The sequence below is a fragment of the Phoca vitulina genome, unplaced genomic scaffold (assembly GCF_004348235.1).
Source record: "Phoca vitulina isolate PV1807 unplaced genomic scaffold, GSC_HSeal_1.0 scaffold22, whole genome shotgun sequence".
NCBI classification, from domain to species: Eukaryota; Metazoa; Chordata; class Mammalia; order Carnivora; family Phocidae; genus Phoca; species Phoca vitulina.
The window spans coordinates 11011115-11031007 of NW_022589725.1; the positions used below are offsets into that span (position 1 = coordinate 11011115).

Genomic DNA, 19893 nt, shown 5'->3' on the forward strand with positions numbered 1-19893 from the left:
TATAGGTTTTCCTATCCTGAACATTTCATATGAAAGGAATCATACAATATGTGGTCTTTTTTTGACTGATTTCTTTCACTTAGCTTGAGGTTTTCAAGGTTCATCCCTGTTGTAGGGTGTATTAGTTCTTCATTCCTTGCATGTTTGTATTTCCATATGAACTTTAATCTTGTATAATTCCATAAAATAGCTTGTTGACATTTTTATTGGTATTGTATTATTGCATTGAATTTATAAATTAGGAAGAACTGACCTCTTTATAATTTTGAATCATCCTAAACAAGGACAGGGGTATCTGTCCATCTGTTCAAGTCTACCTTAGTGTCTTTCAGGAGTGTTTTAAAATTTTCCATGAATCAGTTTTACACATTTCCTGTTAAACTTAATTCTAAGTTTTCTTTTCCTTGGTGTTATTGTAAATGTGGTTTTCCTTACCATTGTGGCCTCTAATTGTTTATTATTAGTGCATATGAAGGCTATTTGTATGTTAATTTTATACTCTGCTCCTTCACTGAATTCTGTTATTGCGTGTTATTTTTATCATAAGTAGTTGTTGCATATATCTAGACATTAATATGATTTCTTATTTTTAAGCTGTTTGTGTTACATATATTAATAGCTTTTCTTATGTTGAATTAACCTTGAGTTTTTGGAATAAATCCAACCTGGTCATAACCCAACTTTATCATGTATTGCTGAATTATGTTAGATAATATATCATTCAGCATTTTTGCATTTTTGTTGGTAAATGGTTTTGGTATAAAGCTTATGATATTTGCTGAAAGAGTTAATGTAAGATTAGAATAACCTGCTTCTTGAATGTTGGTAGAACTTTTCTGTAAAACTGGCTGGGCCCGCTCTTTCCTTTATGGGAAAAATTTTCATTACTAATTCAATTTCTTACATGTTTATAGGACCATTCTAATTTTCTGTTTCTTCTTGAATTAGTTTTTCCCTGATCTTTTATTTCATGCCTTAGAAAAATTAAAAGACTAGTATGATAAGTACCTTTTATTTAGATGACTCAGTTACCATTTTGCCACGTTTTCTATATCTATGTAGATATATAGATTTTTTTTTTCCTGACTCATTCTCAGGGAAGTTACAAATTTTTTAAAAATGTGCTATTCCTGTTTCCTACTTGGTTACTGATTTTTGTCTGTTTGATCTATCAGTTACCTACTGATGATGGTTATGTCTGTTTTTCTTTTGTAGACCTGTCCACGTTTGTTTTATATATTTTTATTTATTTTATTATTTTTTTAAGATTTTATTTATTTATTTGACAGAGAGAGAGAGACACAGTGAGAGAGGGAACACAAGCAGGGGGAGTGGGAGAGGGAGAAGCAGGCTTCCTGTGGAGCAAGGAGCCGATGCGGGGCTCCATCCCAGGACCCTGGGATCATGACCTGAGCCAAAGGCAGATGCTTAACGACTGAGCCACCCAGGCGCCCCATGTTTTATATATTTTTAGACTGTGTTATTTGGTACGTACAAGTTTAGAACTGTTACATCTTTCTGATAAACCTTTTATCGTTATGGAACATCTTTATTTTTGTAATTCTTTATACATTAAAGTTTATTTTATCTGGTAACAGTATAACTAAACTAGTTTTCTTATGCTTAGTGTTTATCTAGCATAAGTAAATCCTTTTCAGTCCTTTTGATTTTCAAAATTTTTCTGTGTCCTATGCTGTGCTGAAGGGATCTTGAAGTTTAAACTGATAATTTCCTTCTGTCCTTGACATCCCTAAATATACCATTTTGCCTTCTCTCCTAGCGGCAGTACATACCTGTGAAAGTGAAGAGCAAAGCCTTCTGGATCTTCTCTTGGGAATATGCCATGATGTACGTGGGAAGTCTAGTGGTAATCATTTGCCTCTCCTTCTTCCTTCTCAGCTCCTGGGATTTCATCCCTGCAGTCTATGGCTTCATGTAAGTAATGACTTCATTAGAAAACTCTGGAAGCTAATTTCTTTTTCCCAGCTCTAGCTGGAGTCAGAGTGTGAGCAACCACAGGGAGCATCTAGATATGGCGGTCCTCAAACTTCAATGTGCACCAGAACCACCTGCAGGGCTTCTTAACACCCAGATTTCCGAGCCCAGCCTCTAGAGGTTTTGATTAAGTAAATTTGGGATAGGAACCAAGAATTTACATTTCTAAGTAGTTTTCAGGTGATGCTAATGCCACTGGTCCAGGAACGCACTTTGAGAACCACAGGTCTAGCGAGTGTCTTCAGTCTAGTGAGATTAAAGATCACTCTCCAGGAACATCTGAAGCAACTACCAGTGTCTGCCTGGAAGGGTTTGGTTCAGTCCCCAACAGGAATGGATTCCTCTACTGCAAGCAGGTCTCTAACAGTTTTAAAATAAAGCCACCTCCCATGTGTCAAACTTTTAGAGAAAATCAAAATGGAGTATGAATTCTGCACACATTTCCCAATGCTCTCTGTGTGGTATGCGGAGGAGGCTGGTCGCTGCCCAAACCTCAAGGAACTCACAGCCCAGTGAGGTGTTAGTTAAACCTGTCAGGGTGAGGAAGGGATATGGAGTGGCAGACTCCCCTCTGGGATTCTGGACTGCTAATTTGTGTTAAATCCTTGCTGAGCATAACTGTTCGCTCTTCATGCTGTTCCTTAGATAGGAGTTTGTATTGCTGGCGAAAAGCTTTGCCTGTTTTTTTGCTGACCCACAGACTGTGTTCTTTACCTCATTTTACAGAAAGGAAATGTAGTCACAGCAGGAGGCAAAGACGCGCCCTGGGTGGAGTGAACTCTGGTCAGTGAACTCTGACCATGAGCCCCTGCATATTTCTCCCTTCTCCATGCTCCATTTATTGCCCTTTTCACATTGTGAATTGACATCAGTTTCAACTCTGTTGTTTTTTTAAATAAAACATATAATGTAAATTTTTAGAAGAGCCAGAATGGCAACCAATCTTTATCTGATACAACTAGACAAAAAGTTTTCCAGTGAAATCCTTATTTCTCAGATGAGATCTGGGATCCTAGCTGGAACCTGCTGATGCTTCTGCAACACCCCAGAAGTCAGTGCCGTGTCAGGCACTCAGTTTCTGGCCCCTGCTGTGGGGATACAGAGCAAGAATGGGGAGCAGTAGGATCTTTGAGCTTGCTCCTCTAGGCAAGTCTTTGGAATGCCCCCAAGTAGATATTGTTTGTTTATTTTTTATTTTTTATTTTTTTTAAAGATTTATTAATTTATTTATTTGAGAGAGCGAGAATGAGAGAGAGAGAGAGAGTACATGAGAGGGGGGAGGGTCAGAGGGAGAAGCAGGCTCCCCGCCAAGCGGGGAGCCCGATGCGGGACTCAATCCCGGGACTCCAGGATCATGACCTGAGCTGAAGGCGGTCACCCAACCAACTGAGCCACCCAGGCGCCCCTAGATATTGTTTGTTTAAAACCCATTCCTCGGGCGCCTGGGTGGCTCAGTTGGTTAAGCGACTGCCTTCGGCTCAGGTCATGATCCTGGGGTCCCGGGATCGAGTCCCACATCGGGCTCCCCGCTCAGCGGGAAGTCTGCTTCTCCCTCTCCCGCTCCCCCCTCTTGTGCTCTCTCTCTCTCTCTCATTCTCTCTCTCAAATAAATAAATAAAATCTTTAAAAAAAAAAAAAAACCCATTCCTCTATTGTTACAGTCATGGATATCTCCTAAATTTAAACATATGTATTTTAGGCAGTAAAAGAGGGGCTGGTCTTTTTTTTTTTTCTTTTTTTTGACAGAGAGAGAGACAGCGAGAGAGGGAACACAAGCAGGGGGAGTGGGAGAGGGAGAAGCAGGCTCCCCACTGAGCAGGGAGCCCGATGCAGGGCTCGATCCCAGGACCCTGGGATCATGACCTGAGCCGAAGGCAGACGCTTATGACTGAGCCACCCAGGCGCCCCAAGGGGCTGGTCTCTTGATTTCTAGCCTGAATGCTGCCTCATTTCAGATCTTTGATGCACGCCAGTTTGGTTCAGCTGATATTTGTTAAGGGTTATCATTTTCTGTTTCTCTGCCTCTTGTTTTTATTATTTACCTATATCCAGGGTGCCTGAAGAGCCCCTCACATCCTGATCTCAGTGGGGACAGTCATCCTTGGCTGCCCAGTAGTGACCAGAATCTTTAGGAGAAAACCAGGTCAAAGCAGACCATTTATAATTTGGCTCTCTTTTTTCCCCTCCCTTTGTTTTTTTCATTCCAGACTTTCTGTTCCAGATCTTACTCCAAACATCGGTCTTTTTTGGTACTTCTTTGCAGAGATGTTTGAGCACTTCAGCCTCTTCTTTGTATGTGTGTTTCAGATCAACGTCTTCTTCTACACCATCCCCTTAGCCATAAAGCTAAAGTAAGTGGTTGGACCTGCTGCTTCTTTGTCCACAGAGCCATTTGCAGTCTTACAGGTGCCTGTCAAACTGGGAGCATCTGCTCTCAGGTTTATGCCGTCTTTGCCCAGGGGACCTGCCCTCACTGGGCTCCGGTGCCAGGCGCCGTAGCCAGCAGTACAGTCACACACGAGTACAGGCTGCGGGGACGGCGCTTTGGAGCACCCTTGATATTTCCTCTGGCTTCACTCTGAGCCCACAGTGCTACTGAACCCCTCATATTTTGCATAAGAGGAAGGGTTTGGAGTTGGAAGGTGTCTTTGGAAAAAGTGGCTCTTGTTGGGCGTCCTCCATCACTATCCCGGTGACAGTAGGGACTCAGGATGTATTAGTTGGGAGGTTGGCTACCTGCAGCTCTGTTTAATCTTCTGATGAATTTCCTTCAAAAGGCTTATCTGTGGAGCTCTCTTCTGGAGTATAAGAAAGTGAACATGTATTGAGCCTGGCTCCATCCCAGCCCTTTTTAGGCTTTCTGAAAAGTGTTCATACTCAAGCGTTCCAGCATTTCTTGGAAGTAGGCATCATTTTATTACCATCACTTCCATTTTATAGTTGAGGAATGGACATTCGGAGAAGTGGAAAAATTTTCCCAGAGTCACACAGCGAGTGAGTAGTGGAGCTGGGATTCAGACCTACGTTTGCTTGTCTCCAAGATCTATCCTCATCCCCCTGCACCGTGCCAAACTCCTGAAAGAGATCACTTGTAGTAGCCCCTGGAAATTGTTCTGTTATCCTGGCTCGGGGAAGGGAAGACAGGCTCTGACACACGGTCCAGGTGATGGTCCTGGGTGCCTGAAGGGCCCCTCACAACTGGTCTCAGTGGGGCCAGTCATCCTTGGCTGCTGGTCCAGGGAACCTGGAAGGGAATTTGGTTTAGATTTCAAGAGCCTGAGTTCTCTGTTCTAACGTTCCTGCCAGTCTTCATGGCCAGTGTACCAATGCACATGGTTCCCATTCTGTAAAAGCTCAAGAGCTCATGCCTCCTTCCCACAACTTAGCTTTGGCCTGGCAGTCTCAGAACTCTGGCAGCCTTGCCCAGCCAAGCTCTCCAGCTGTCTGTCGTCCCCAGTCCCTGCCTTTGTTCTGGTCAGGCTTAGCCGCTGGGCTGAGAGAAGCCGGGAGCCCGGAACACCTTTCCTCATCTGCATAGCCCCTTTCATTGTCTGCATGGGAAAGGCCACAGGTGGCTCCTGGGTAGAAAACAGCAGCACCGGCGTGTGACCCCCACCCACAGCCACCCCAGGTTGTAGGGACAGAGGGTATGAAGTGGCCTCCCCTGCTGGATCTGAAGCTCTGCTAAGTCTGCAGCCCCCTGCGGTGCTTGCTTCCGGTGCCAGCTTCGTGGGAACAGAGCCCTTCCGGCCACCTCTCTCCAGACAGTACTGCAGGAGCCTCGGGTCTCCATACTTTCTGTCACTGTACTTTCACTGGCCTTTTCATAGAAATGTTGCAGTTCTTACCAGCTACCTAAAAAGCCCGCAGCCAGTGATTTGGCTTATCTTTAGGAAGATGCTCACTGAGCTAGCTGGACCCTTCTAGAGCCTACAGGACTGTGAGACTTTGCCAAGCTGCGTCTGAAGCATTTGCTGTGTAAAACTGCTCAAGTGTTTGGGGTGTGTACGTGTTTGTCTCCACATCTCAGATTGACACCCACTGAGTCACCCTGACCTTTGACCTGCAAGTCAAGAATACTATTAATCTCTGAAGAAAACCTTAATGAGCTGGGCATCCAGGTACTGCGCAGAAGTAGGCCATATGCTTGTTGTTTAGGTACAGCTGAGGAGGGTGTAGATCTGGCCTTTTCCTGTTGGCTTCCTTTTAGCACTTGGTCAGCTCTCAGACGAACACTGGAGATGGAGCTCTGTCCCCACCCTTCCTGATGAGAGCTGTGATCATGCTAGGCACTCAGGAGAACAGTACTGGTGATGCTTAAGAGTTCTGGAGATAAGCAGTCCCACTGCTTACTAATTCACCTACCTTCTCTGAACTTCCATTTCCTCATCTGCAAAGTGTGGGTGACGGTCCTGCCTACTTCGAGGAGTAGCTGACGCACAGTAGGGATCACATGTAATGGCACAAGGAAAGGGCCTGGACAGAACTTGGCAGAGTGAGGGTTTAGGAAATGGTAGCCGTTATTGTTAGTTTAAGGTAATAAGAACTCCAGTTCCAGCGCCTTGGAGCTGAAAAGCTGCCTGCAGCAATCAGTTCTCTTTCTGGAAAGGAGCGCATCATAGCTAAGGGTCTGGAGACTCCACTGACCATACTGTCAGAGAAGAAGAGCGTCGGCAAGCCCGGCACTTCCTGCCCTGGGTCCCGTTGTCAAAGGGGCCTCTGGCAAGGGAGGCTGCCTGATGACTCTAACAAGCAGCCTTTAGAGCCCAGTAATGAAGCTGACTTCATCTGTTTTCTTCCTTAATGGCTCCTAGGGGAAGGCCCGGAGCTGGGATGGGGGTTGGCGGGGGGATGAGCTGTTTCTCTAGTGTTTGCTGGGCCCTCCTCCACCACCACCTCTGGACGTCTCTGGGTCCCCAGTTTTCTGCTGTGCTACTCGGTCTGGCCCCCATGTCCTGTGGGTAGCAGAGCCAGCCCCTGCCTGAAGTCCCCTGGAGAGCATTTTTGAGTTCAAGGGATGGGGTTAGGAGTCTCTGGGGGTGGACCTCGTCCCTGACTGATCTCTCCCTCTCTGTCTGTCTGCCTGCCCCACCCCAGGGACCACCCTGTCTTCTTCATGTTCATCCAGATTGCTATCATCTCCATCTTCAAGTCCTACCCAACAGTGGGGGACGTGGCCCTCTACATGGCCTTCTTCCCTGTGTGGAACCATCTCTACAGATGTGAGTACTCCCTCCTCTAAACCTCTGGTGGCAGATTTGTGTCAGCCGGGTCCCTGGATGAAACAGCCAGGGAAAAAGAAATTGATAGGCATTTGCTGGGCGTCTGGTGCGCCAGCAGCACTGGGAGAGAGACAGTGACCTGAGTGTCTGCCTGAGCTAGGTACTGCAGACCGGTGATGGTAATAACTAAGCAGCACTGTGGGCGCCTGGGTGGCTCTGTTGGTTGGCGGCTGCCTTCAGCTCGGGTCATGATCTCCAGGTCCTAGGATCGGCCGCGTCAGCTGCTTTTCCCGCTCCCTCTGCTCCCCAACTCCCCACTCGTGCTCGCTCGTTTTCTCTCTCTCTCTCTCAAGTAAATAAATCTTCTAAAAATGCTGCTTAGGGGCGCCTGGGTGGCTCAGTCGTTGAGCGTCTGCCTTCGGCTCAGGTCATGATCCCAGGGTCCTGGGATCGAGCCCCGCATTGGGCTCCCTGCTCCGCGGGAAGCCTGCTTCTCCCTCTCCCACTCCCCCTGCTTGTGTTCCCTCTCTCGCTGTGTCTCTCTCTGTCAAATAAATAAATAAAATCTTTTTTAAAAATTAAAAAAAAAAATGCTGCTTATTTTATTTCTTAAAAGATTTTGTTTTTTTGAGAGAGAGTGAGAGTCAGACAGTGGGGTGGGGGGCAGAGGGAGACAATCTTAAGCAGATCTCCTGCTGAGTACAGAGCCTGACAAGGACTCGGGGCTCTATCCCACGACCCATAAGATCACGACCTGAGCCGAAGAGCTGAAACCAGGAGTCCGATGTTTAACTGACTGAGCCAGCCAAGGCGCCCCCAAATAACCACCATTTTTTGAACACTTACTCGGTAGCTACCTGGCCACTGTGGTTCTAAGAGTGTTATGTGCATTAGGTCAGTTTATCTTCACACCAGCCTTGGTGGGAAAATATCACCATTTTGCAGATGAGAAAACTGAGGTTCAGGAAGGTAGAGCCACTTGTTCAAGGTTACGTGATAGGTAAGTGGAAGGGCTGGCCATGAGCTTCTAGCTAGTGCTGTCCAGTAGGACTTTCTGTGATGATGGAAATGTCCTTTATCTGCACAGTCCAATAGAATAGCCACTGGTGTGACTCAGAAACTCAATTTTTAATTGAAATTTATTTAAATTTAAGAAGTCACACGTGGCTGGTAGGTACCGTATTGGACAGTGGAACAGTAGACCTTGGGCTTTGGACCGTTTCCCAGCACTGCACCTAAATGTCCACAGAAGGCAGATGGCAACACTGCACAGCTGCCTGCTCCGAAAACCCCTTCAGCTCTAACCGTCTCCCTCCCCCTGCCTCCTAGGCCCCCAGGATTTTCCTCAGTTGGACTCTTAGCCCTCTGTGAGGGCTCTTTTCAGCGTAATGGGCTTCCTGAGGGTAGGCTGATTCACTCACCTCTGTGTCCCCAGCACCCAGGATCAGACCTGACCCACAGCTCAGCAGGTGTTTCTGGATGGGTTTTTTCAGCCTCCCTAATAAAGAGGCAGTGTCAGTGGCCCAACACCACTTGATTCTCTAAACTAAAATGGGAAGGGAGCTGTAGAATTTTCCTTGCCTCCAGTGGGTGCCCAGCAAGATGTCAAGAATGAACCTGGGGAGGGCAGGCTTCAGAGGAAGTAAATCTTTGTTATTATTTGGGGCTGTCTGGGTGTCAACCAGGAAGTGAAACTGACCAGCTGCTAGAAAGAAACCTACCTGTAAGCCGGGGCCTCTGAGCGAAGGTAAACAGCAGAGTGGGCGGGCCAAGCCTGGGCTGCCCTTGCAGGTGGTGACCTGTGGGGCGGTGACCAGTCCGACCTGCCTGAGAGAAGGAAGTGGCTGGTGTCTTCTGCCTGTGACATCCTCATTGCATAGATAAGAATCACCCAGTCCGGCAGGCTTACAGTCAGCCTGGTGCCCCTCAGCAGGGTGGCCAGTGACAAGTCATGAGGCCACCAAACATGTCAGCATGCCCCAGATTGTGACAGGGTGGGTCTTGGGTACATTGATCCTCTTTCCCCAAAAGTAGAGTCATTGTTTTCTTAGCTGGCTGTCCCACACGGGGCAGCTCTTGCTCTTGGTTAATCCTTCATCCCGTATTCCTGTACACGGCCTGGAGCCAGAAAGACTTGAATTTGGATCCTGGCTTTCCCATTACTAGCTATCTGTTTTTAGGAAATTCATCGAACCTTTCTGAGTCTCTGGGTTTTTAATCTGTCAAATGGGGAGAATATCTTCCAATGAGTGTTTTAAGTTTGAGAAAGAATATATGTAAAGAGCGCTGCAGTTATCACCAGCAATAATCATGCAGGGGGCCCCCTGCATAGTTCCGTGACCAAAGCTTCAGGCTAAGTAGTCAGAGTCATTGGAATAAACATATTTTTCAAAACTTGAAATAAGCTATTTTATGCCCTCTGGGGTTGAGGCAAAGAAAACAAGGATGGGGTTTCTAGAAACCTAGATGATCTAATAGATGCTGTAGCTGGCTGGCTGGGCAAGCAGTTTACAGTTCAGCTTGACCAAAGATCCTGCATGGAGCGTTGGCTGCCCCCCTCAATGGCCAGCTCCTGTGGCAGAGAATACTTGTGCTCAGGGTATCTGTGTGGGGCATGACAGCCGTGCGTCATTGCATTCAGCCAGGAGCATCTCCAGCCGAGTCCTTTGGACCTGTGGGCGGAGACTCGGAGAAGTCTGTAAGTCTAGGTTGGATATATTCACACTTGTAATGGGCTTAAGAATTCAGTTTAAACATTAGTTGCCAGTGCTAACCTGCCTGCTCACACATTCACCTTTCTGTTTTCCTGTCCTGGCCAGTGGGGAGAACAGGTATGTGGGCCCTGCTCTGAATGCAGGCCCCAGACACAGGGGCTCTTTGGTGCTTGGGGCCAGGATGAGTCATACAGACACACAATTGCGGTGTTAGGGAACCGCCTGCTGGCAGAGCCCGTGCTAGTCTGCAGTGGCCCGGTCCAAAGAGCCAGTTACCAGAGGCTGCGTATGTGTGTAGCATGTGTTTTGTTTTTATTAACTTTTGTATAAAGATAAAAGAATATGGATAAAAAACATACAAGTTATAGAGAATAATAATACAATAAGCACCTTTGAAGTTCCCAGTCCCCTCTGTGCTCCTCCCAGTGGGGCTGGCTTCTTCAAGTGGAATTTTATTTCTTTTTTTTTTCTTAAAGATTTTATTTATTTATTTGAGAGAGGGAGAGAGAAAGGGAGTGAGTACTAGTGGGGGGGGGGTGGGCAGAAGCAGACTCCTTGCTGAGCCCAACATGGGGCTCGATCCCAGGACCCCAAGATCATGCCCTGAGCCTGAGCTGAAGGCAGCCGCTTAACTGACTGAGCCACCCAGGCGCCCCTAGAATTTTATTTCTGACCACCTGAGGCTCAGAGAGGGAAGGGGACTTGCCTGAAGTTTCAGTTTGTCAGTAACAGAGGCAGAGACTGGATAAGCCACCCTATGAGTGTGGTGGGGAATCTGATTCCCTCTGACCCAGTACGTCTGATGAAGGGTGAGCCTTTCGTCTCATCAGGCCCTAGTCATCTCTGACATCTCTGACACCTGGTGCCTGGAACAAGCTGTCCTGTGCCCCAGGTTCCCAGCACCGTGTGCTCTGGCATATAGCTTTAGTCCTCTGGCCTGTCAGCCAGCAAAAGTGAGTAGCAGCTCCCTGTTCCTGCAAAGGTCATCACAGGCCAGAAGCCAACTGGATGCTGGTGACAGTTCCTCAAGGCACATGGGAATGTATCTTTGCAGCTGTCTGTAATTGCAGCCGGGAGCTGCATGGGAGCCTCTCCTAGTCTCTGTGCACTTTGTCACCTTCTTGTCACCCTGTCTGAAATCCAGAGTGGCGAGGCAAGGAACAATGACCTACCTGGGCTGTCAGGCCACAGGAGTTTTGTTTTAGGAATAGCGTCTATCTTTTTCAGCAAAATAATTTCCAGGGGATCAGAAAGAACCGCTGAGAGGGGCATCTGACGCTTCATTTCGGCTCAGGTTGTGATCTCAGGGTTGTGGAATCGAGCCCTGCTTTGGGCTCCACATTCAGCGCGGAGTCTGCTTAAGACTCTCTCTAGGAGGGCGCCTGGGTGGCTCAGTTGGTTACTCGGCTGCCTTCAGCTCGGGTCATGATCCCAGGATCCTAGGATCGAGCCCTGAGTCGGGCTCTCTACTCTGCGGTGGGGAGGCACTGCTTCTCCCTCTCCCTCTGCATGCCGCTCCACCTGTTCGTGCGCGCTCTTGCTGTCAAATAAATAAATAAATCTTTAAAAAAAAAAAAAAAAGAACCACTGAGAAATGTAAATAGTGATGTGGGAGTGGAGGAATGGCAAATAGATTTGTTCTCCTTTCTTGAGGTTGTAACATTGTTTACTAGTAATTCTCAATGCATGTATCCCTTTTCCCAGACTTCTTGTTCTGGGAGCAAGGAAGTCTCAGGAAGACTTGAGTCAGGTCCCTCCCTGCTTTGAAAACCCAGAATCATAGAAATTTCAGGTCAGAAAAGAGGACCCCTCAAGCACTCCAGGCCAGTGTTTCCAAATTGTGGGAGTTCACAGACCACTAATACTTTTTTAAAAACTCTGATGACAGAGTTGCCAACTTCTTATTCTGCTAAAGACATTAAAATAGTCAACTGCCAGCCATTCATCCCCATTTCATAAAAGAAAGGACTTTTTCACAACAACAACAAGCAACAAAGAGACACCTTTCATTTCTCATGAATCTTAAGTTCAAAACATTCACCTTTAACAAGAACTCTGAACTACCTTGTTCTGGTTATCATCACCGTGACACAGACCAGTGAAATCTCTGTTGCAGACTGGTCTGGGCCTCTTATTTGCCAAGGGTCTGCAGCTGTAATCCCACGCTTTGAAGCCTTGGCTGCATTTTGGAATCACCAGGGAAGCTGTTAACAAACGACTATTGGTGCCCAGGCCCCACCCCTAGAGACTCTGATTGACTTAGACCAGGTGGGGCTCCCCCGTGATTTTATTTTGCAGCCAGAATTGAGACTCGCATGTGTAATCCAGTCCCCCTTCCGATGCATGAATCCCTGGTATAGCAGTTCTACCAAGTTTCTGTACAACCAAGACAAACAACCTTAATGTTCGGGAGGTTCCCCATCTCTGAAATCTCCCCAAACTCTGATTTGGAAGAAGGGATTTCCTGAAGGTCAGGATCAGAGAGGGGGAGGGAACTTCTGTTCATTAAGTGCCTGCTGGGACCCAGATCCATTGGTAAGTTGTTTTGTTTTTTTTTAAGATTTTATTTACTTTTTTGACAGAGACACAGCGAGAGAGGGAACACAAGCAGGGGGAGTGAGAGAGGGAGAAGCAGGCCTCCCACCGAGCAGGGAGCCCGATGCGGGACTCGATCCCAGGACCCTGGGATCATGACCTGAGCCGAAGGCAGACACCCAACAACTGAGCCACGCAGGTGCCCTCATTAGTTTATTTTAAATAATACTTACTAGTTTCTTTAAAAATACAATAAAGTGTAAAGAAAGATAAAAATAGCATATAATCCTACTGTCAGATACCCCTTATTGAGTTAAAAGGCAGGGGGAAGCACAGTATGATAGGCAGATTAATGCTGCCCTCCCCACAAAGATGTCCACATCATCCCCAGAGCCTGTGAATATATTACTTTATGTGGCAAAAGGATTTAAAGTTAAGGATGTTCAGATGGGGAGATTAGCCTGGAGGCTTATCTGCAGGTAGACCCAGTGTAATCCACAAGGGCCCTTAAAAAGTAGAAGGGCTTGGGGCGCCTGGGTGGCGTTGGTTAAGTGTCTGCCTTCGGCCCAGGTCATGATCCCGGGGTCCTGGGATCGAGCCCCGCATCGGGCTCCCTGCTCAGCGGGAGCCTGCTTCTCCCACTCCCCCTGCTTGTGTTCCCCCCACCCCGTCAAATTAAAAAAAAAAAATAGAAGGGCTTGGAGGCAAGGGGCACATGGGGGATCTCTTCCACAGTTTTGCTGTGAACCTAAAACTGCTCCAAAGTCTATTTTCTAAAAAAAAGTGGAAGAGGGAAGCAAAAGAGGTCAGCGTGCTGCAGCGTAGGAAGGGACTTACTCTGGCCTTGCTGGGTGAAACCGGAAGGGGGTTGCGAGGGGGTTGTGCCTTGATTTTAGCCTGTGAGACCTGTCTTGGACTTCTGACCTCCAGAACTATAAGATAAACTGAATACTGTTTAAGCCACTACATTTGTGGTGATCTGTTATAGCAGCCATAGAAAATACTCAGGAACACATCATGCCAGGTTTTTCACACATCTTGTTTAATCCATGTAAGCCACCTGAGAGTAGGCATTTTAGCCCTACTTTAGAGATGGGCAAGCTGAGACTCAGAGAAACTTGCTGGCGGAGCAGGGATTTTGTCTTTCTAAGGCCAAGTTTGGGTACACTGTCCTGCTCCTTCCCCTCCAGCTGCACCCCGCCTGCCTGCCAGTACCAGCCTGAGTTTCCGGTCCTCCCTGGGGTTTCTAGGAGAGCTTCCCCCCTGGTGGGATTTGGGATTCTATAATCCCTTTGGGAGTGTGGGGGTGTGGGGGGATGATGTCAGACAGAGAGGGTGTCAAAAGAGTTTTTCAAATCATCTAAGGAAAAGTAAAGGACATTTGAAGAGAAAGGCAGGGAACCTAAGACATGAATTAAGGAAAATGGAAAACATGTTCCTAAGACGCAGGGCTGTGGCACCATAGAGACTCTATGTGGGGGAGGGGGCCTCTAACCTCCATGGGTTCATGCTGCTGTTCCCTTCTATGATCCCATGTGGACAGACAGCACCCTGCTTGGGGAGCGGGAAGGAATTACCCTTGGACACTCCATTGTCTTGCTGAAATGCCCCCGTTGCGGTGCCCAGAGGCCTTCACAGTCTTGTCGATGGTAGCCATCCAGGCCCACAGTGGGAGGTGCAGAGACCAGACCTAGGACTTCCCACCGGCTTTGGGCATGGGAAGCCATTGACTCAAGGGTCTGAGGCTTGCCTCTTGGCACCGCAGGGCCTCTGAGTCTGGGGGGGGGGATTTCTGCCTCTGAGCTACACCAGACTCTCCCTGGGCCTCTGCGTCCTGTGGGGCCATCCCCCCAAGAAAGGGTGCCGAGAAGAATCAGCATTCGGCTAACTATGACCATCTGTCTTTGCAGTCCTGAGAAATATATTTGTCCTCGTCTGCATCATTATCATCTGCTCCCTGCTCTTCCCTGTCTTGTGGCACCTCTGGATTTATGCGGGAAGTGCCAACTCTAATTTCTTTTATGCCATCACGCTGACCTTCAACGTTGGGCAGGTAAGAGTCCAGGGCTGCACGGGGACAGGGATTCGTTTTGTAGCTTCAGACATTCAGCAAAGGCCGTGGGTTCTGCAAACTAGGCATTTGGACGTGAGTGAGGGGCCCATTCTTCCCCTGAAGTAGCTCCTGGTCCAGTAGAGAAGATTAAAGAAGAGAGCAGTAGAAAAGCTGAATTTGGCCAGCATTTATTGGGCACCGTGCTGAACCATCGCCCCAGTGAATTCTCCCTGCAAGCCTATGAGATAGTGTTATCACTGCTTTACAAACGCAACCAAGGCTTGTTCACACAGGTTGTCTCTTGCCCAAGGTCGTTGGAGGAGCCAAGAACCAAATTCAGGGAAGGCTCTGTTTCTGAGGCTACCCTCTTTCTGTAACAGCCCCTGGGCTGCGTGGCACTGTAGCATTGGCAGTGGGGGCGGGGGAGGGGGGAACAGGGATAAGGGGAGGAGAGACTTTCCAGACTGGGACAGCAGGAGCAAAGGCAGGGAGATGAGAACTAGTTCAGTCTAGCTGTTGGGTCAGTCGGAGCAGAAATCGTGGGACTGGGAGTAGCGGGTGAGGAGGCCGCAGGGGGTCAGAGAATGAGAGGTACAGCTGGGAGCTCCGATCTCCTCCTGACCCAGGGAAAGCCCCTCCCTGGGTGCCACAGAGCAGTGCTTCTCAGAATCGGGGTGAGGGGGCGTTGTTAAGAATGCAGATGCCCTGGTAATGTTTTAAATCCTATAGATATGTTGTGACTACCACAATTACACAGCTTCGTCCAAAAAAGCAAACAAAAAAACCCCCAGATTCCCTGATCCCACTCCCAATAGATATGGAAAACAGGGTCAGGAATTTGTGGTTTTAATAAGTTTTCCCAGAGATTCTGCTGCAGGTGGTCCCGCACACTTCTCTGAAGTTCCCTTAGGTCAGCTCCATCTTCCTTGTGGGGTCTTAGGAGAATCAGTTGTCCCGTTTACCACTTTAATTGCCGTTGGCACAGCCAGGCATTTCCTGTGCTTGATGGACTGGATGGGAAGCCAGGCGACTGGGGAGACGATGATGCCAGGGAGTGGTCCCCAGGGAGAGCCTTGCCTCCAAGGTTAGCTGCTGGGAAAGAAGAGGGGAGGAGCTTGGGCTTTCGCAGTGAGTGATGGGTCTGGTATTTCCTGCACAAACCTTTCTGGACAATTCTTGTCCAGCTGGGTTGTTTATCCTGGTCTGTGAACAGCAGGAAGAGAGAGGAGGGCCCTGTAGCCGGGGTGGGACCGTGCTGGAGGGTCCATCCTGGCTGTCACACACAGGGTAGTCATGGTGGATGCTCAGCTCCTCCTGCGGCCTGCCTAAACAGAAATGTGCAGGATTCGACTTCATACTCTAGGAAATCCAAAAGGTTGTTCTGGCCCTTCTGTCTTGCTGAAATCCCTTTAATTATCTTTGGAAAGTGATGGCTGGCGTGTGAGGGCATTGGGCCCGCCCTGGGCCTCTGCGGAGTTTGGCAAAAGCTCTGCTGAAATAGTCCACAGCTTGTCGTTGGGCCATGAGTGTCAGGTGTGGGTCAGGACTACAGTTGCAGTGATGACGAGGTATTCATGGAACTTGCCAGATGACTGCTTTTTTCCCTGTGGCTGCCTTTGTGAGGGAAGGGTCTCCGTCGATGGTAGGGGAGATGTTTGCAAGTGCTCAGGGACCATCGAAGGCAGGAGAGACTGGACCGTTGGAAGATGGGACTGGGGGTGGGAACGAAAGGCCAACTACATGGAATGTGCTAGTTGGTGACTGAGCTGTGGAGAAAAACCAGGCTGAGCCTTGACGTTGTCTTTTTACCTTTTTTTTTTTTAATCTTTTAAAAATGTACTTTTAATCAGACAAGTAATACATGAATTCATTATTGCTGGGAAAAGAAATCAAACAAAATAGAAGCTTAGGGAATGAAAAGGGCCCCCAGGGTCCCCCTCTGTTCCCACCCCGGGCAGACGTCATGATTGGGATCAGTGTGGGGTGTCTGCAGATGTCGTCTGTGCATTTACGACCGCTGTCAGTACGCATGCACGCATGCTGAGCTTGTTTGTGTACCTGAAGAAATGGCCTCCTATTCTGGACACCGCTCTCGGACTTGCAGCGTTTCACTTGATGATCCCCTCTTGATATTGGTTCCAAGAGCCCATGGGCAGGAGGAACTTGATTGATTTGACTAGGTAGGCTCCTGCTGATGGACATCGAGGCTGCTTCTGGTTTTCTGCTATAAACGGAAGAGCCCTGGGCATCCCTCCACATAACCTTGTACACACAGGCCAGCGTTTTCTCAGGACAGACTCCAGGTGGTGAGATTTACTGGGTCAGAGGACATGGGCCTTGTGCATTTTGGCAGATATTGCCACGTTGCCCTTCAGACAGGTCAGACCAGCCTCCAGGCCTCCCAGCTGTGGCCCAAGTGCAGACATCACACACCTGTGTCATCGGCCGCCTCGGGTCTGGACTCTTGAGTCAGACAACTTTGTCGGGTCAGATGTTTTCTGGGACTGCTGGCTTTGTTTGGGCTCTGTGGTGGCTGCTGCCAGATCCCTGAAGGGACACATCACATGGGGGCACTTACTCACCAAGGCAGTCGCTTAAGTCCTCTCACTGTCCTGGAGCATTGACTGAGCAGAAGAGTGCCCGTCGTGAGGTTAGCACCTGCCTCAGGCTGTTGGGAGCCACAGAGCACAAATATGAGACAGAATTTTAGTCACTATTAAGTGTCCCCTCCTTAAAAAGGCCTTCCGTGAGGTTCCCCTGCTCCACTGTCTCCTTCTTAGCCCGTTTATTTCCTTCCTAGCACTCTCCCAGTTTATAAGTTTATATTATTATTTCTCTCTCTGCCTCCCCTATTAGCCTCTGCACTTCATGCGAGCAGAGATCAGCCTGTCCTTCCCACTGCAGGGGCCCCAGCTACCAGCTCTGTGCTTGGCATAGAGCAGTTTAGCAACAGTTGCTGAATGAGTGAATGAACCAGAGATGGCCAGGGAGAACGGGGCGTGATTAAGGGCCCATTGTGCAGAGTAACCACTGGAAGAATCCAGCAGGAACAAGATCCCCTTTCCTGTTGTGAGTGGTCATGAAAGCCCCGGGGAGCAAGGAGTAGCAGCTGGGCCTTTCAGACCTGGAGAACGAGAGGTGTGGGAGGTGGGCAGGTCGGGGGGCCAAGTCGCCCCCACCGGCCGAGGTTAGTGGGTAGCAGCTCTGTCCCTAACCCTTCTCCGGCTTCTGTCAGAACCTGGTCTCTGTGGCTGGGGAAGCCGCTACGTGTCCCCCACAGATCAAACCAGCCCTTGCTTCCATCTGACCTACAATCAGTGCTTCGGTTGCCATGTATGGCATTTGGGGACATGTCTTCAGTCCCATGGCTGGCTTTTCTCAGCTCTTCTAGCTGGGACGATACCTTAAAGTCCCCTGGTCCTCCCTCTCCCCTCCCTGGGCAAGACAGACCAGAGCTGTCCTGGGAGCCAGATGAGCATGGCTTTGCAGCAGGCATCCAGAGCCCAGTCTGTCGCTGGTGAGTGCGGAATTGAATGTGGAGAACATCTTGATCCGTAGATTTTAGGTCCTGCTCTGTTTGAGTTGGTCAGTGCCACACTCTGTGATACGACAAACTACTGATAAATTCTTAGTAATAGGGGCGCCTGGGGGGCTCAGTTGGTTAAGCGACTGCCTTCAGCTCAGGTCATGATCCTGGAGTCCCTGGATCGAGTCCCGCATCGGGCTCCCTGCTCAGCGAGGAGCCTGCTTCTCCCTCTGACCCTCCCCCCTCTCATGTACTCTCTCTCTCTTTCTCGCTCTCTCAAGTGAATAAATAAATCTTTAAAAAAAAAAAAAAATTCTTAGTAATACTGGCAAGTAAACCAGCGACTTAGGCTCCATCCTTTCCCCTGGGGCCATTAAGTAGTTTACAGTTTGTGACATGGATCATTTGTTAATTATAATTGTGCCTCAAAGTCAGTAACCAGGAAATGACAACAGTAAAACATCCATGGGCTGTGTGTGCGCACACACACGTACACAAGAAAGGCTGGGGAGAAGGAATGGTTGAGCTAGATTGATTGGTTGAGGTCCTTTTTTACTTCCTCACAGTGTGACCTTCAGCAAGTGACTTCTCTGGGTTGCAGTTTTCTTAAAACCAGGCTTGATAACCCAGCCTCCCTGGGTGTTGAGAGGATAGGTCCTGTTGCCATTATTCATATGTTGATATGAGAAGTAGCACCGGTGACCTGCTCTTCAGGTAGCCAGAGCAAATCCCCAGGGAAACATTCAGACCGATAAACGGAAAGAAGGAGAACAAAATTCTTCCTTTTTTTTTTTTTTTTTTTAACTCTTTTCTCCTGCAGGTCAGTGACCAGCAGAAGAAAAATAGTCATCAAGGATTACATGTAAATCAAAATTAATATGTTGAGGGACACCTGGGTGGCTCAGTTGGTTAAGCATCCGACTCCTGATCTCAGCTCAGGTCTTGATCTCAGGGTTATGAGTTCAGGCCCCATGCTGGGCTCCATGCTGGGCTCCATGCTGGGCTCCATGCTGGGTTCCATGCTGGGTGTGGAGTCTACTTTAACAAACAAAAAAAGTAATGTGTCTAAATTTAGCTTTTTTGAATGAGTAAGATAAAAACATCCCACTCACCCCCATTCATCTTAAAAACAGGGAACATGAGGAAATCTCTTCCTAAAATTATAATTAATAGTGGCTCATGTTTAAAGAGTGCCTGCTAGGGGCCAGGCCCATATGATCCCTTTAATCTTCTGGATCATGTGCTTGTGTGGCCTTCTGAACCTTTCCTTGTGCGCTCGCATGTACTTGTATGCTCCTGGGGAAGAGTTTTATTTGTGTGTGTGTTTTATTATTGGCATCATGATGAAAATATGACTTTTTCCTTTTAATAAAACATCTTGGCGATCTTTCCCTGTTTGTGTAAGGAAGCTCCTCACCACAGTTGACGCAGCTGCTCCCCTCCTCGGGGCCCTGTAAGCTGCTTTCCCTTATTTTTATCATAAGGAATTCACTTAGTCCTTATAACAGCCCTTTGAAGGAGACACTAGTATTCTCCTCTCCTGGTGCCAAAGAGAAAGCAGAGGCTTGCAAGTCCCCAAGCTCTGAGGGGGGTGTTTATTCATGCTCTTGTTTCTCACGTCCTCTTGCTAGACAGGGGGTTCCATGAGGTCGGCCCCAGGTCTGTCTTGCTCACAACTATATCCCCAGCACCAAGAATATTCAGTGACTGTTCATTGATGAATAAATGGAATGAGCTGGGATCCAAAACCACGTTTTATGACCAGTGATCCCATATAATCCTGTGTACCCTAACCTCCCACTTCTAGCATCTGTTAGGACAAAGCTGGGCCTGTGGCAGGTCTTGCTG

General features: G+C 48.2%; 1 protein-coding gene across 2 annotated transcripts in view; it reads left to right on the forward strand.

The window, feature by feature from the left end:
* Positions 1-19893, forward strand: part of PIGU (phosphatidylinositol glycan anchor biosynthesis class U) — an 88763-nt gene that overhangs the window by 60155 nt on the left and 8715 nt on the right. For both annotated transcript variants that reach the window (XM_032419494.1, XM_032419495.1), the window contains 4 exons: positions 1781-1935; positions 4203-4346; positions 7093-7217; positions 14377-14519. In XM_032419494.1, coding sequence (XP_032275385.1) covers positions 1781-1935; positions 4203-4346; positions 7093-7217; positions 14377-14519 — 567 coding nt within the window. The remainder of the gene's footprint in view (positions 1-1780; positions 1936-4202; positions 4347-7092; positions 7218-14376; positions 14520-19893) is intronic.